Here is a 15,417-nt window from a genome sequence, read left to right on the forward strand (position 1 = left end):
CCGTAGATTTGACCAGGGATATGAGCAGCCAAAAAGTGAAAATAGGTACCACCCATGAGTCATCTAGGCCTGCACCGAACCCACAGACGAAATGGTTTTCCCAGCTATTAGGAATCCACGCAGAGCTAGGCCGGGTAAATAAATAAATTAATTAATTAATTAATTACTTTAAAAAAAAAAACCCGAAATGTAAATATTATCCATAATGAAGATACACTCAGAAAATAGGAACTTTAAAAAGGTTTATCAAAGAATTTCAAGGTGGACTACTTGACACTGGCTATCCCATATTCAGGACTTGTGAGCCCAGACCAGCCCTGATCAACATCATCATCATCCTTAAACCACCATAGTCTGGCAAGTTTACCTCAGACGAGGACATAGGGAAGGACAGGCATGCTTAAATGAACACTCCTTGGCTCAGGGACCATTCTCCGTGATCAAACTTTATGAAAACCTTCTACAAACCAGTGCCGGAGATCACGCGTTCTGCCGACACTAAATCGAATGCTAGAAACAGTTCGAGACATAAGAACCCGAGCTTGGTATTATGAGCCAATCACCGAGGAAGGACGTGGAGAACAGAAGCGAACCACATTTGTAATATCATCTCAGTGTGACTAATTCTATTGATAAACGGAATTTAGAAAAAGCCGGACGAGTTTCTCATTTGATGGACGGATGGGAAACGGTGCTAAAAGGAAGTCTTTTATTCGGGACTGATTCGCCTTCTGGTCATAGAAGCTGAGCACTTAAGGGTCAGCCAATAACCTTAGCAAAGGGATGAATACCTAAAGACCCACAGTGAGTGGTCTCCAAACAAATCCATGATGATCCAATCCCAATGGCGCTATCGGGATCGATGCTAGTTAAACAAAAAGACCTATATTACAAACCAAATCAAATTATTTAACATTTCTTACAACACGATTAAAATAGTTCAGGATCATGGAGAAACTGGGAGATGTTCATGTAAATCAAAAACCCTGCGCGTGAAACCCTTCACGTTCCGGAGACAAATGCCACCCCCTGCTGTCCTAACCTAGTGAAAGAAAGACGAAAGATTGACGACATGCAAACATCTGGATTCGCGACAACCGTCCGCGAGTCATCACTCCGGTAAATAATCTCAGGTTGTCGAGGTTTAGATGCCACACGTGAAGATGATCAAAAGCCGATCACGGGACACGAATTAAAACGCGACCAATTTGGCACGGTCAAATAAAATTTACACCTACGGTGGATATAAAAAGTCTACACACCCCCGTTTTCCCACAACTTTTCCCCCCTACCCTCAAGGTCAAACATTTTAGGGAAAAATTACAATAACCTTTTACGATAAACTCTAGAGACTGGCGTGTGTGAAAATACTCAGAACCAGTTAAGGTTACCGAGACCACACGTTTTGTTCATTCTGACGTTTGATGTGAACATTAACTGAATCGCCTGACCTGTATCTGCAGGATTTGTTTGTTTTTTTTCTTCTGCATTACAATGCTGCCACATGATTGGCTGATTAGATAACTGCATGAATGTGCAGGTGTCCCTAATAAAGTGCATGCTGAGTGTAACATTAAATACGAATTCATTTACAGAGTTTTAGTAGAAGTGACGTTTACTTTACTTCAATTAGAGTGGCCAGGTGATCCAACCAAAAACAAACTGAACTGATCTGTCCTCTTGTTCTTCATTGTTATGAGTAGTCATAGCTCTCATTATAGCCTTGTGTGCACGGTCTACGCAGTCAATGTGGGTCTTGTTGGAGTGGCACTGAGAGGCTGCCAGGTGGTTTTGTAAAGCTGAATGTTCTCAACTGACTACAGGTGGCCAGATTGAGCGTGCACACTGGGCTTGGCTCCAGGAGTGTCTGGATCCGGTGTGGTCACATTGCATAATAGGAAAGAAAGAAATATAGGTCGTATTCATAAGAACAGGAAGCCAGAGACAAACCGTTCATGCAATGTATTCATAAAGATGAAGGATGATGACAGACTGCCTTCTGTCAACAGTGCAGTTCTCAAAATAAATGTCTCAAACCGGTCACACAGTGGCCTCCACTAATATTGGCGCCCTTGGTAAATATGAGCAAAGAAAGCGGTGAAGATTTATCTTTACTGTTTAACCTTCTGATATTTTGTTTAAAAAAATAAAATAAAAAAAAACACAAAAATACTCTGGTCTCATGGATATCAAACAGTTGCAAACACAGGGTTACTGAATGAAAAATTGTTAAATAAAGGGTGTACAACAATTATTGGCACCCTTTTCATCAATACTTTGTGCTACCTCCCTTTACCAAGATAACAGCTCGGAGTCTTCTCTTATATAACGCCTGATGAGGTTGGAGAATACATGGGAGGGGATCTGAGAGCGTTCCTCCATACAGAATCTCTCCAGATCCTTCACATTTCGAGGTCCACGCTGGTGGACTCTCCTCTTCAGTTCACCACACAGGTTTTCTATGGGGTTCAGGTCAGGAGACTGTGATGGTCATGGTAGGATCTTGATTTTGTGGTCAGTAAAACATTTCTGTGTTGATTTTGATGTATGTTTTGGATCATTGTCCTGCTGGAAGATCCAACCACGGTCCATCTGAAGCTTTCTGGCAGAGGCAGTCAGGTTTTCATTTAATATCTGTTGATGTTTGATAGAGTCCATGATGACATGTATCCTAACAAAATGTCCAGGTCGTCTGGCAGAAAAACAGCCCCAAAACATTAAATAGTCACCATATTTAACCGTGGGCATGAGGTACTTCTCCACATGGCTACCTCTCTGTGTGCACCAAAACCACCTCTGGTGTTTATTACCAAAAAGCTCTATTTTGGTTTCATCTGACCATAGAACCCGATCCCATTTGAAGTTCCAGTAGTGTCGGCACACTGAAGACGCTCGAGTTTGTTTGTGGATGAGAGTAGAGGCTTTTTTCTTGAAACCCTTCCAAACAACTTGTGGAGATGTCGGTGACTTCGGATTGTAATTTTGGAGACTTTCTGACCCCAAGACACAACTAACATCTGTAATTCTCCAGCTGTGATCCTTGGAGATTTTTTTTATGGCCACTCGAACCGTCCTCTTCACAATGTATTGTGAGAATATAGACACACGACCTCTTCCACATTGATTCATTCCCATCTTCCAATTTTGTGAAGCTCAACAACCTTTTGCCGCACATCACAGCTATATTCCTTGTCTTACCTATTGTTATGAATGACTAAGGGAATCTGGCCTGTGTGTTACCTCATATTTATACCCCTGTGAAACAGGAAGTCATGGTTGAACAATTTCCTGTTCCCCATCACCCAGTTGGACTAAAATACTCAATGGGAATATATTTCAAATATATTCTTCTCATATGAATTCCTGGGGTGCCAGTTGCACACCTATAATTTAACCAGGATATTTTTTTTTAATAAACCTGTGTTGTGTTTGCAATTGTTTGATATCCATGAGAGCAGAGAATATTTCTAATTTTTTTTTTTTTTTAACAAAAGATCAAAAGGTTAAACAATGACGACAATTTTTCACAGCCTTCTTTGCTCATATTTACCAAGGTGGCCAATCTTAGTGAAGGGCACTGTGTGTGTAAATTGGCACTGATATGAAGACACTCCCTGTGTTTCAATACCATTTGCTTGGCATGCTTGTCGACTTGCGTTTGCCATCATTACCTCTTGGCAGAATTTCTGCCATTATCTTAAGGGCCTTTTCAATCTTTAATCCCAGCTCAAGGGAGATTTGTTAAATGACCCCATGATGGGCCAGTGGATCAAGTCTAATATATTAAAATATTATTACACTATACTTAAGGAGCAGTGATTGCTTAAGAAACATTGCAGTCAGATACAACTTCCTCTGCACAACAATCCGTTTATGCCCATAGTACTAAGAAACTTGTGCAAGTGGCCAATAAATCTACGTTCTGATTCCTGCTGTAACAATAAACATTTTCATCCCTCGTACTGCGAAATGCTCAGAGTCTTCAAGAGCAGGACAACTAAGCCGTGAAATGCGGTACCTGCTTGGGTGGGTTCACTCTTTTGGTGGTAGCCTGGGTAAACCCTTCGCATGGTCAAATTTGAACATTATTTACGATTCAAAGCTCTGAAAACTACAGGTCTTCCCGAAATATCTCTCTCTTGCGTGTATCTCAGAAGTAACGTTATAAACCCGATAAAACCCAGACGTCCATTGTGTGAGGAGGAGTGTTTTTACCACTGCGTTTGTTAAAATGGCTCCTTACCCAGTGTAATTTTGCTTTTGTAACTATAGTACACACCAGTTTTGGCCATAACTTGATTTCTCATCTTTTTTTTGAAGTGCCCCCCCCCCCCCAACTACCACCATCACCACCCCATTTGTCAAAAGGCACTTATGGTGGACCACATACCTACACAGGTTTAGAAGGAATTGACGTGACTGCCAAAAAATGCTAGACTGTACAAAAAGTAAGATTGAAAACATCTTTCCACTGTATATCCATACCGATTAATGGTGGCTCCTCCATGTTGATGCCTTGAGCACGCAGGTGTTTCTTGATGCAGGCAATTCGCTGCACGTTAGGGCCCCAGCGTCGGCCCAGTTTGTGCACATGTTGCACATGTGAGACAAAACGCATCTCCTCTTTCAGCTTGCACTCAGGCCGCCACCCAGCTGGTGGAACCACACGAAAGAGGCCAAAGGGCTCGGCCCGCTCTCGTACCAGCTCCACGTACACCAAAGGGTCGTGGAATTCACGTGGGCTTGGATGGAACACAGGAACCTCTGTCATCTCGGGTACAACGCCACATTTGCCTCGCTCCTTGTCCTGACCAACTTTGGGCTCTGCTGGTTTAGGAGATTTGGCTAAGTTAAGTGAGTCACTAGGGTCAGTAGGATTGTTTGTTTTGATAGGCTCGCTGGGCCTCAGAGGCCTGGCTGGTTTGGCAATCGTGGCTGGCTTCAGGACGTCCCTGTGGTGATGATGAGCTGAGGTAGCGGAGCTGCTCTTGCCCCGAGATGTGGCTTTACACTGCGTCCGTTTGACGAGCGGTAACTTCCCAGCAGAGGCTCGTTTGGGTCTCCGGGGTCCCGTTACTCGCAGTTCCATTGTTCCTGTATGCAAAGTCTTTTGAGCTGCTCTCCTGCTCCGTGTATCCAGAGGAATGACCTGCACCTTTACCCTTTTGACCTCCACTTCAGTCCCTGCTTGGCTCGGTTTAACCACCGCCATCTCCAGCTGCCTCTTCGATTGTCGCAGTCCACTGCGTCTGACTGTGGATGATGGTGGCAACTGTTTTTGTGTCCTGCTGCGACCAGTTTGGGCTTTTCCTGAGTTATTGTGCTGAAGGTGTGCGTTGGTGTGTTGTGAACCCAAGTGCCGCCTCGGGGCACTCAGCTCTAGCTTCGCCTCTTTCAACAGTCTGGCTTTGGTGTAGGTCACATGGCCCTTGGGGTATTTCACAGATTTGGTCAGGGGAAGCGGTGGCAAATCTTCCTTCCGTGCCTTCCGACTGTTTGCTGAAGCGGCTCGCTGGGGTCGGGTCACTTTATGGGGCTGGTGGGGGAAAAAAAAAAAAGAAAGTGCAAGCATGCTGATTGTGTCGTTTGTAAAATCGCACAAATGAACAGTGCTAAATTAATTTTGGTTCTCTCGCCAAAATATGCTATTAACACTTCAGTTAAAGAAATTTGGTTTAATTTGGAAAAAACGCTCCATATATTGACCGGTTTTAGTAAGAGAAAAGCCACATTTCACCACTAGAGGGCTTACTAAAGGCCTTGCTGCCCCTCTTTCAGGAGTGTGTGCGCATCTACTGTGATTGTTCAGCCTGCGAATGTGCGAGAGGTTGGGGGAGGGGAAGTGACTGTGTCACCCAAACCTCGCCATCCACCAGCACACTCATTACCCGCACAACTTGTCAAAGTAGTTTATGACACTCAACAGCAAACACTGTGCTTTTGTCTAGCTTTTATCTAGCATGACTAGCTCCAGTGCACTAAATGTGTGTCAGGGGATGGGGAGGGGGGATTAGGCAGAGATGTGATGACATCATGTGTTGCTATAGGCCTGCTGCAAGCTGTTTTACTGTGAACAGTACAGTTTCCAGAACTACAAAAAACTTATGTACAGGCAGTATATATGATTTAAGGCTCTCTCCTTACATTTCTTCCCATCACTCATGGTCTAGTGCAAGTGAGAAAATGCCTACACATACATACATATGTATATTTTTTAATCATAAGTAACAATCTCTTTCAGTCGAACACACATCTACACACCATGTATAATAGCACATAAAATATTTCAGGGACTTTTTTTTTCACATTAGTTAAGTGTGCATCAACAATCATCCATTATTTATAGGCAACATTACCTGCTGTTTGTGTTCCAGTGCAGGCTTGCTGGGCCGGAGATTGTGTGTGCTTGAAGCCCTGGTTGTTTCTGAACCCCTCTCCCTTCCTTGGACTCGGTCTTTCCCCCTGACCCTCAGGCTTCTCTCCCTTTCCCCACTTGGCCGGGAATGCCCATTAAACACTGGCACACAGCGAGAGAGACAGCAAATGTGTCATTAGGAAGAGCCTTCACTTTTACAGAGAGCATTTATGCACAACAGTTAAAAAGGAAAATCAGAATCTCAATAAAGATCCATCAATCCAGGTAAGTAAATTAGTGATTAGACAGACTAACAGACAAGTTTCATTACAGCAGTAGAACAAAACAGAGCACAGACATAGAGGAAGAGTATAGTCTCATAAGCAAATGCCACTGAACTATCCGAATACAACATATACACACATATATATACATACATACATACATATATTTATTTATATATATATATATATATATATATATTATATATATATATATATATATATTATATATATTATATATATATATATATATATATATATATATATATATATATATATTTATATATATATATATATATATATATTTTTATACGCACACACATACATATATATATATATATATATATATACACACATATATATACACACATATATTATATATATATATATATATATATATATATATATATATATATATATATATATATATGTGTGTGTGTGTGTAATCCAGTATTTATATTCATCTATATAATATGAGAGTTTAGAGACAAAATATTGCAGGGTTCTCTCAAGACTGAAACCCTGCATCAGCACTAAACCATTTTAAGTACGCCAATCTCTAAAACCCTGATTTTTACATGGTTAGCTCTTCCTGAATGTCATGTGAATAAATAAGTACACCCCATGGAAATCGTTGGCTTTTCTGACATATTTGGACAAGCAAACATTTGATCATCTTTGAATCGTTGCCTATTAATAAAGTTGATATACCTGAACACCACCATAAGCGAAATGAGCTTTTCCGATCATTTATTCAACGGGAATTTCAACAGATGTGATAATATTCTGTGGGAAAAGTATGTACACCCTTGGCCTCAGAAGCTAGTATTGCCCGTTTTAGCAGAAATAATTTCTTGTAGGTGTTTTGCGTAATTGTGCACCAGGCTTGCTGGAAGATTTTGACCACTCTTCCATGCAATATTCTTTCAGTTGTAAGATGTTTGATGTTTTCTTGCACGTTCTGCCCGTTTCAAATCCCCCAGAACATTTCGAATCCGGGATTTGACTAGGCCATTCCATAACCCTCCATTTCTTCTTTTTGAGCCATTCCTTGGTGGATTTGCTAGTGTGCTTAGGATCATTATCCTGTTGAAAGGTCCACTTTCAGTTCAACTTCAACTTTCAGACAGACGGCCTCACATTACTTCAAGCACTCTTTGATATGATGCAGAATTCAAAGTTGAATCAGTGAATGCAGGCTGTCCAGTCCCTGAGGCAGAGAAGCAACCCCAAACCATCACATTTCCACCACCGTGCTTCACGGTTGGTATGAGGTGCTTCTCCTGAAACGCTGTCTTTGGACTGCGCCAAACATGCCAGTCCTGGACTAATCGGCAGTCGTTTGAAATCTGTGCCATTTGTAGATAATTTTCCTTACAGTGGAATGATGTATTTCAAATAATTTGGAGATCTTTTTAAATCCCTTGCCAGACATATAGGCATCCACAGCCTTCTTTCTGAAGGCCTTACAGAACTTTTTAAGACATTGGCATGATGATTGCGCAACATATTTGGATTTAATATTAACATATTCCCATTGGTTCTTGACATTTCGGGTCAGAGAAAAAAAATTAGTTTGGATTGTTGTGGTTTTATATATATATATATATATATATATATATATATATATATATATATATATATATATATATATATATATATATATATATATATTTTATTTTTTTTTTATTTTTTTTATTTTTTTTGACAGATTTAGCTGAGAACATTACAGTGCAAATCAAGATACTGAAACCTAACTTGTGATTAACTTTGACAGATGCAAGCTAGTTTGCTGGCAGTTATTCACCCAGCTACTTAAATGGATTCCAAATGGTGTATTCATGTATACTCATAATTCAACCTTTTTTATGAGGGCAAAGGTGTAGAGCTAGGAGAGTTCACTGCTGCAAAATGCCCATATTTTTTCCTCTTACGCATTAAATAAAGAAAGAAAGAAAAAGAAATATTTTTTTAAAAAGGTCATGATTCCGCATAAATTATATTGAATGGGTTTAAAGGACTAGTGACTAAACGACTAGATATAAGAGAGACTTCTAACCTCTTTTAGTCATTTCATTAGTTTCCGACCACCATTTAAACATGTCCTATTCCTGACCTAAAAATAAATTTAAAAAACCCAACAAAATTATCCAGTTAAAATATTCACACACATACTGACATGCTTTTTGGGGTCACTTTTCTAAATGAAAGCTGCACTCGAGCTTCTCCTGGGACCAACTTATCAACTACACTGCACATAAAAGTCAGGTCTGGATCAGTGGCTTATTGAAAAAAAGATGAGAAGGGAGAAGGGGCTGGCATTTCTGTATAAAGCGCCGCGGCACTAAACTGTCAACTTCCTTACTTTTCACCCAGAGCTGCCTCTCCGAGCCCGGTTTCACATGCAGGTACGGCGTGCGGTGCGGCGGCGACGACGAGAGCGACACCATTTCCAGCACGGGCTGAGGAAGGGGTCCCGTCTCGGAACCTCACTTCAAGCAGCTCGAAAATGAAAACAAATACCCGGCTATGGGAAATAAATGCGATGCTGCGCTTCGCATGTAAGCGGTTGGATGCACGAGAGATTAAAGTGTCCGTGTGAACAGATTCACGTGTGTGGAGGAGGATCGGGTGACCACGGTGTCGGATTACAAGGCTGATTGTGCCGAGTGAGCACCGGAGTCGGGTTACACGTAGGAGAAAGTTGAACATGGCGTGAAACAAACTCTAATCCTTACACCGAGGGGGGTTTTTTCCCCCGCCTTCCTTAATAAATATTCATCACTTTCCATTGCTGTGAATACAGTATATACAGTGACTCCAGTATTCCTTACTAAAGAAACTAAACGAACACTCACAGAAAAACAAATAAATAAAAGTACCCTTACAGAACATTACGCTCCAGCGTCCCGTGTTTCCTCATGAGTATTTAAATGAGATTTTTTTTGGAATAAATTACATTTATTGTTGTGCATTTCGAGGCCAGAGAAGCTCCCTACTTCAAACATTACTAATAATCATGTACATAATCTCCAGTTGCTCTTCTTGGTCACTTCTGTTATTCTCTTTCCACAGAAAAAGTCTAAAATGTAGAAAATCTGCATCAAGGGATCAGACGCCTCGGTTCCGATGGTCGTATTAGTTAGGAGTTTATTAGCTTTTTTTTTTTTTTGCTTTAAGTTATGTGATGCGCAAAAAAAAAAAAAAAAAAAAAGTCTTCCAGTCATTACGCCTTCCAGAAACGTGTCGATTCTAGAGTATCCGTTAAAGTGGTTGTCGTTCGTTATTGCCCAGCTCTAGCAGTACGATATAACGTGACTCCTGACTCTCATATTAAATATACAGCGCTTCACCGACTCTAAAGATTACTTCATACTGGACTGTAGAGTGTTATACCGGATGGTGACATCATGAGCCTTTGTGTCTGCGTGCACATGTGCGGCAGGTCTCAGGAAATATGAATTCCCTGTGCTACATGGCTAGTGTGCAGCAAAATGTGGGAACTCTGACAGAGTGCGGTGTATAGACACGCATCATTAACCGCATGGTGAGAAGGAAAGCAGAACCGTACCTCACCTGCCCAAAGCTGTGACATGGAAAGCAAATGAACTGCTCTGGGGGTTTTTATTATGGACCTGCTATAATGTACTTTGTGCTCTGATGGAACATGTACAGTCAGATAGAAATATATATCATGAGGGGAAAAAGAAAGAAGGGTGCCGGGAAGAGCCGAGAGTACCGTTTCCGTTCGCGACGACTCTGCTCGAGGCTTTACTCCTGCGTGGAGAGACCTGACAGGAAGATGCGATGTTACCGGCAGACGGTTTCCTCCGTTCGTTCTCCTCCTCCTCTTCCTCCTCTTCCTCTTCCTCCTCCTCTTCTTCGTCTTCTTCTCCGTCAGCGTCTTCGTCGTCGTGCGCGCTCCCGAAGTACTTCATGTTACTGGGCAACGCAGCCGAACCTGGAGCAGAACGAGAGACAAAAGCACGCGGAGGTGAGTGACGAGCGCTCGTGTGCCGAAGAGACCGGACGAAACGAGACGGCTCGCGCCCAGAGGCGAGAATAAACAGGGCCACCGTCACTTATGCAGTTTCATCAAGAAGTGTTCGGTTCCTACCTAAGGAAGAAAAACAAAAAAAAGAAGATAAATCTGGTCACATGTATTGCATATTTTAATATGGGTGCAGCCGGGATTAACAGACGAGCTGCCGAGAGCACGGCCGTGTTCATTTTAATGAAGTGGGCCGAGGAAGTTTTTATTATTGAACACTTACTGTCACTGCTGCACTGAAATGAGTCGACAAATTTTGGCTCGACACAAGATTAAAAAAAAAAAAATTATAATAATAATTAAAAAAAAAAAAAAAAAAACCTGTTATCGGCTTCAGCCGCATTTCGGCGTAGAAACTTCCAGAATGCTCCCTCTGGTTCAACAGGCTATTTTTATTTTGAAATAGCCTCATGGTAAATGGTCTACACTTATATAGCGCTTTACACCGAGTCTCATTCACCCACTCACACACCAGTGGTAGCAGAGCTGCCATGCATGGTGCCAACTTGGGGTTCAGTGTCTTGTCCAAGGACACTTCGGTATGTGGAGTCACGTGGGCCGGGAATCGAACCGCCAGCCATACGATTAGCGTCCAACCCGCTCGACCACCTGAACCACAGCCGCCCCCAATACGAGCAGTGTATGTAACTCACAGTCAGGTAGTCATGTCCGACAGGTTTAAGAGTTAAAACCCTGTTTAAATAAGCCGGATTCAATAAATCTATCGGAACAAATTTGCTACTTTTGTTTCGTTTGGTTTGCTTTGGATTAACACTGCGCTGGCTGAAAGGTGTTCGGGGTTTAAAACATACTCGTAAAACTCTTACGTTCATTAACGCAACAACAACAAAAACACAGAGCTAAATAAATCACCATATAAACGTAATATAGAATGAAATAACTAGTTTAAAAACATCTTGCTCCTCGCGTCTTGGATATTTTGGATCTTGGATAATCTCCGGGACGCGCGGCGTTTCCGCAGTGCTTCAGCTCCTCACAGTTCAACCCGACGTACACGTCATTGGCCGGTTCTCTTCCGGCAGTTCAAGGTCGGATTCACTTTCTCGCCGCTAAATCAACCCGAGATGGAGTTCACGTTGAACCTCAGCGTGTCCGAGACCGGTTAGTTTGGTCTGCGCCCGAGTGCACACTGAGGGTAGGAACACACCCGAGTAGAATTCAAAACAGACTAAACACTACATATGTAAAAGCACCCCATATGTAAAAGCACACCCCCCCCAGTGAAAGTAACTATCAAGAGCAACTCTGTTTACTGCCGACTGATCACCTACTGCCATGCAACATCCTTTTACTTCACTGGTCTTTTCCAGGCCAGAGACAGCATAGAAGGGTTAACCGTGGAGACAGCAGCATGGCCTCAGTCTCTCTTCATCCACGCTGCTCCTAATCCTTCCTGAAGGCTCTGGAGCTCATAATCGAGTGGCTGTTCTGAAGCTCTACACATGCCCTCAATAGCCATTTATGCGAGGAGGGTCACCGAGTGCATGCAACCAGAGCTGTGCGCTATAGCATGTGATTTTTTTTTTATGTGTGTGTGTGTGTGCGCATGGGAAGAAAGCCGTTCTGATAAAAACGTGAAAGGAAGTGAATTTGAGATCAAAGCAAAAAAAAAAAAAAAAGACTAAAATCCCAGTGCCCTCGATTCAACCCCTCTACGATATATCCAGTGATGTCCTGTTCAGGGTCAGCCGTTCCAAATTCCCCACTACGGAAAGAAACACGAGGTGGTTTCTCAGGCTGGTTGGACACCACGGCACTTTCCCCTCGCGTGGAAGTCACCGTGAGTACTGGAGCTTCAATGTGAGGTCAAAGCGGTCTTGGTCTTTTTGGCATTTACAAAAGTGATGTTCCAGGAACGTTCAGACCGTTATGGTTTTGATCGATGTCGCAGACTGCGGGATGTCGGTAACGTTGGGACGGTGGCGGTCGGACCATGCGGAGAGTTTCTTCTTCTAAGCGATTAGTCTCCCATCGGTTAAGCATATCGTGTTGTGAAGGGACCGCCGTTGTAATTTAGCCGTTACGTTTCAGCATGCCTGTTGCGGTCTATACAGGTCGTAATCCCTTCAACACTTCCACTCGTTTTCCAAATCAGAGATGGGATTTGTTCATCACAGGACCAGAAAACACAATGGCTGACGCTCTGACTCATATCCAGTGTAACTGCTTCGTGTGTCCATTTATTTTTGCCATTTCTTGGTGCAGGAGATGGAGCTAAATGGAGTAGGAACATTTAAGGTTACTGAGTATTTGACTGAAAACCTACTTCTGTGTCTTTTTCTACATTACGCACTTGGTGTTATGGCAACGGGCTTGTTTTTCTGAGTCTGAAAGAGTGTGTGCGTGTGTGTGTGTGTGTGTGTGTGTTCGGTTTCTTTAAAGGTGACTGGAGAAGCTGCTATAGTATCATCAATGAGCAGCTTCACGTCAAGCTAGAAATCTCTGTGGCTTTAAAAGACAGATGTGGCTGACGGGTGCATGATCTACTCTTCTGCTCCTCTTGCTTTCTTATTCGGGCTTCGTTTTCCTTCCTTGTCATATCTGAAGGATTTTGTTTTTTGTTTTTTTGCATTGCAGCACTTATCACTACTTATCTCCTAATGCATCTTCTATATATCCATCCATCCATCTTCTATACCACTCATCCTTTTTCGTGGTCACGGGGAACCTGGAGCCTATCCCAGGGAGCGTCGGGCACAATAAATATAAATATATATATATATATATATATATATATATATATATATATATATATATATATATATATATATATATATATATATATATATATATAAAATGTTATTATTATTATTCAGCTTATAATCATTATATTTGCGTTGGTTGCTTGTGTACGTCAGGGTTCATTTGAGGTATTGAGTGTCCCTCATTTGCCGATTCCATCTACAGTCCAGAATGAATCCACCAATTACAGCTCAGCAATCGTCTTAAAATATTACACAGCGAATCCAGCATTTTATAAATTAATGAGAAGCTCCGTGTTAAATTTCAACACGTGCCATACCAGTCAGCTCTGCAGACTGACCACGTACTAACCGTGGATAAGGAAGGATGAAGAGTAACGGCACTGGGAAAGATGCTTTTCATTTTTAAAAACTTTGCCCTTTAATCAATAACGCAAGACAAAAGTTTTAATCAGTCTGCTCTGTTTGTTTGTTTGTTTGTTTTTTGTTGTTGTTTTTTTTACACACCGCAGTGGTGTATGTGTGTAAGGAGATCATTTACCTGCAGTCCGCCATGTTTGCTCTGGCTTGAAACGGCTGCTGAGGCAGGAACGTCGGAGAACGATGGAGAGTGGAAAGACGTGACGCCGCCACATTACAGCCGTAACTAATACTCTCTGGGGAGGAGGGTACCATCTGAAACAAACGACTCTCCCCTCTGACACGGAGCTCCAAGTAGAACCCATTTAGGCAGCGGAGAAACCTCGAGGCACGTTTTTTCCTAAGAGTGTAATGTAGTGTAGCTTCCCATAAAACGTATTATTGGACACCCGCTACAACTGAACTGAGGCCTCCTTGGCTTCAAAATGGGAGCTGTCAGAGCTCTGCTGAAGAAGAGGTTTAAAGGGCTACGTTGTAAAAAGTAGGTGAAAATTCCACTCGGGATTGGCAGGACATGTAAAAACTCACACGGTGGGATTATTATCCCATTTCTACACCGATTCCAACAACCCAGAGAAAAGGTGCGTCTAAGAAGAACGTCGTTCCTGTACCTTGACCGCTAGGATAATCAGACAAGCCGCGAAAATAAACCACCCTCTTCTGGGGTTTCGAGACGGAGAGGACTGAGGTTAAACGCATTTAGAAGCCGTAGCTCAACACCCGGCGGTTTGTGCCAGAACGACAGTAGCAGTCACTGCACATCTGGGACCGCCGCCAGTACAGCGCTGTCAACGAATGAGCGGCAATGAAATCTGTTAGCCGCCATCCGGCTCGAGCGAACGGCTGTCTCTAGAACTACGCCGGCAGTTTTTTTCCCTTTACGCGCTCGTTCGTTTTTTCCCGTCCCGAACCTGTTCCCTCGTCTACATAGTGACTTACCTCTTAGACAGAGGAAGGTGAGGAAGTCCTCCGTTTTGGGTTTGCACTTGGTGAGATCGCTGAGAGGAAGGCTAGGGCTGGGTGGTACGGCCTCGAGGAGTTTAAGCGGAGTGGCGTGAGGAGAGCTCGGCTGAGATTGGGCAAATTTCCTCTGTGCTTGCAGCCTTGGTCTGGGGAAAGAATAAGAGACGTGCGACGTTTCGTGAGTAACTCAAGCCGGAACACCGTGCGATGTACTAGAACACTGAACAAATCATTTGTATACAGTCAGTATATAACTTTATATATTTCACACACACGTACACGCTTGTGCTCAAAAGTTTGCGTACCCCTTGTAGAATCTGCTAAATCTTAATACTGTTAAGAAAATAAGAGGGATGATAAAATAAAAAAATGGGATTTTTTTTTATTTTTATTTTTTTTATTTAGCCCTGTCCTGAAGAAGTTATTTCACATAACAGATGTTTACATATAGTCCACAAGACAAGATTGTAGTTGAACTTATGAAAAAATGACTCTGGTCAAACCCTTGATTCTTAACGAGTCTATGAGTCGTTACCTGGATGATCCACGACTGTGTTTATGTTTTGTGAGAGTTGTTCACGAGTCCCTTGCTTGTCCTGAGCAGTTAAACTGCCCACTGTTCCT

General features: G+C 42.4%; 1 protein-coding gene across 3 annotated transcripts in view; it reads right to left on the reverse strand.

The window, feature by feature from the left end:
* Positions 1–15,417, reverse strand: part of jarid2a (jumonji, AT rich interactive domain 2a) — an 83,163-nt gene that overhangs the window by 37,262 nt on the left and 30,484 nt on the right. For all 3 annotated transcript variants that reach the window (XM_017467313.3, XM_047154157.2, XM_017467309.3), the window contains exons 4-7: positions 14,770–14,939; positions 10,376–10,597; positions 6,357–6,517; positions 4,486–5,536 (exon numbers count right to left, since the gene is read on the reverse strand). In XM_017467313.3, the coding sequence (XP_017322802.1) occupies positions 4,486–5,536; positions 6,357–6,517; positions 10,376–10,597; positions 14,770–14,939 (1,604 nt within the window). The remainder of the gene's footprint in view (positions 1–4,485; positions 5,537–6,356; positions 6,518–10,375; positions 10,598–14,769; positions 14,940–15,417) is intronic.

The sequence above is a fragment of the Ictalurus punctatus genome, chromosome 1, assembly GCF_001660625.3.
Source record: "Ictalurus punctatus breed USDA103 chromosome 1, Coco_2.0, whole genome shotgun sequence".
Classification (NCBI taxonomy): Eukaryota; Metazoa; Chordata; class Actinopteri; order Siluriformes; family Ictaluridae; genus Ictalurus; species Ictalurus punctatus.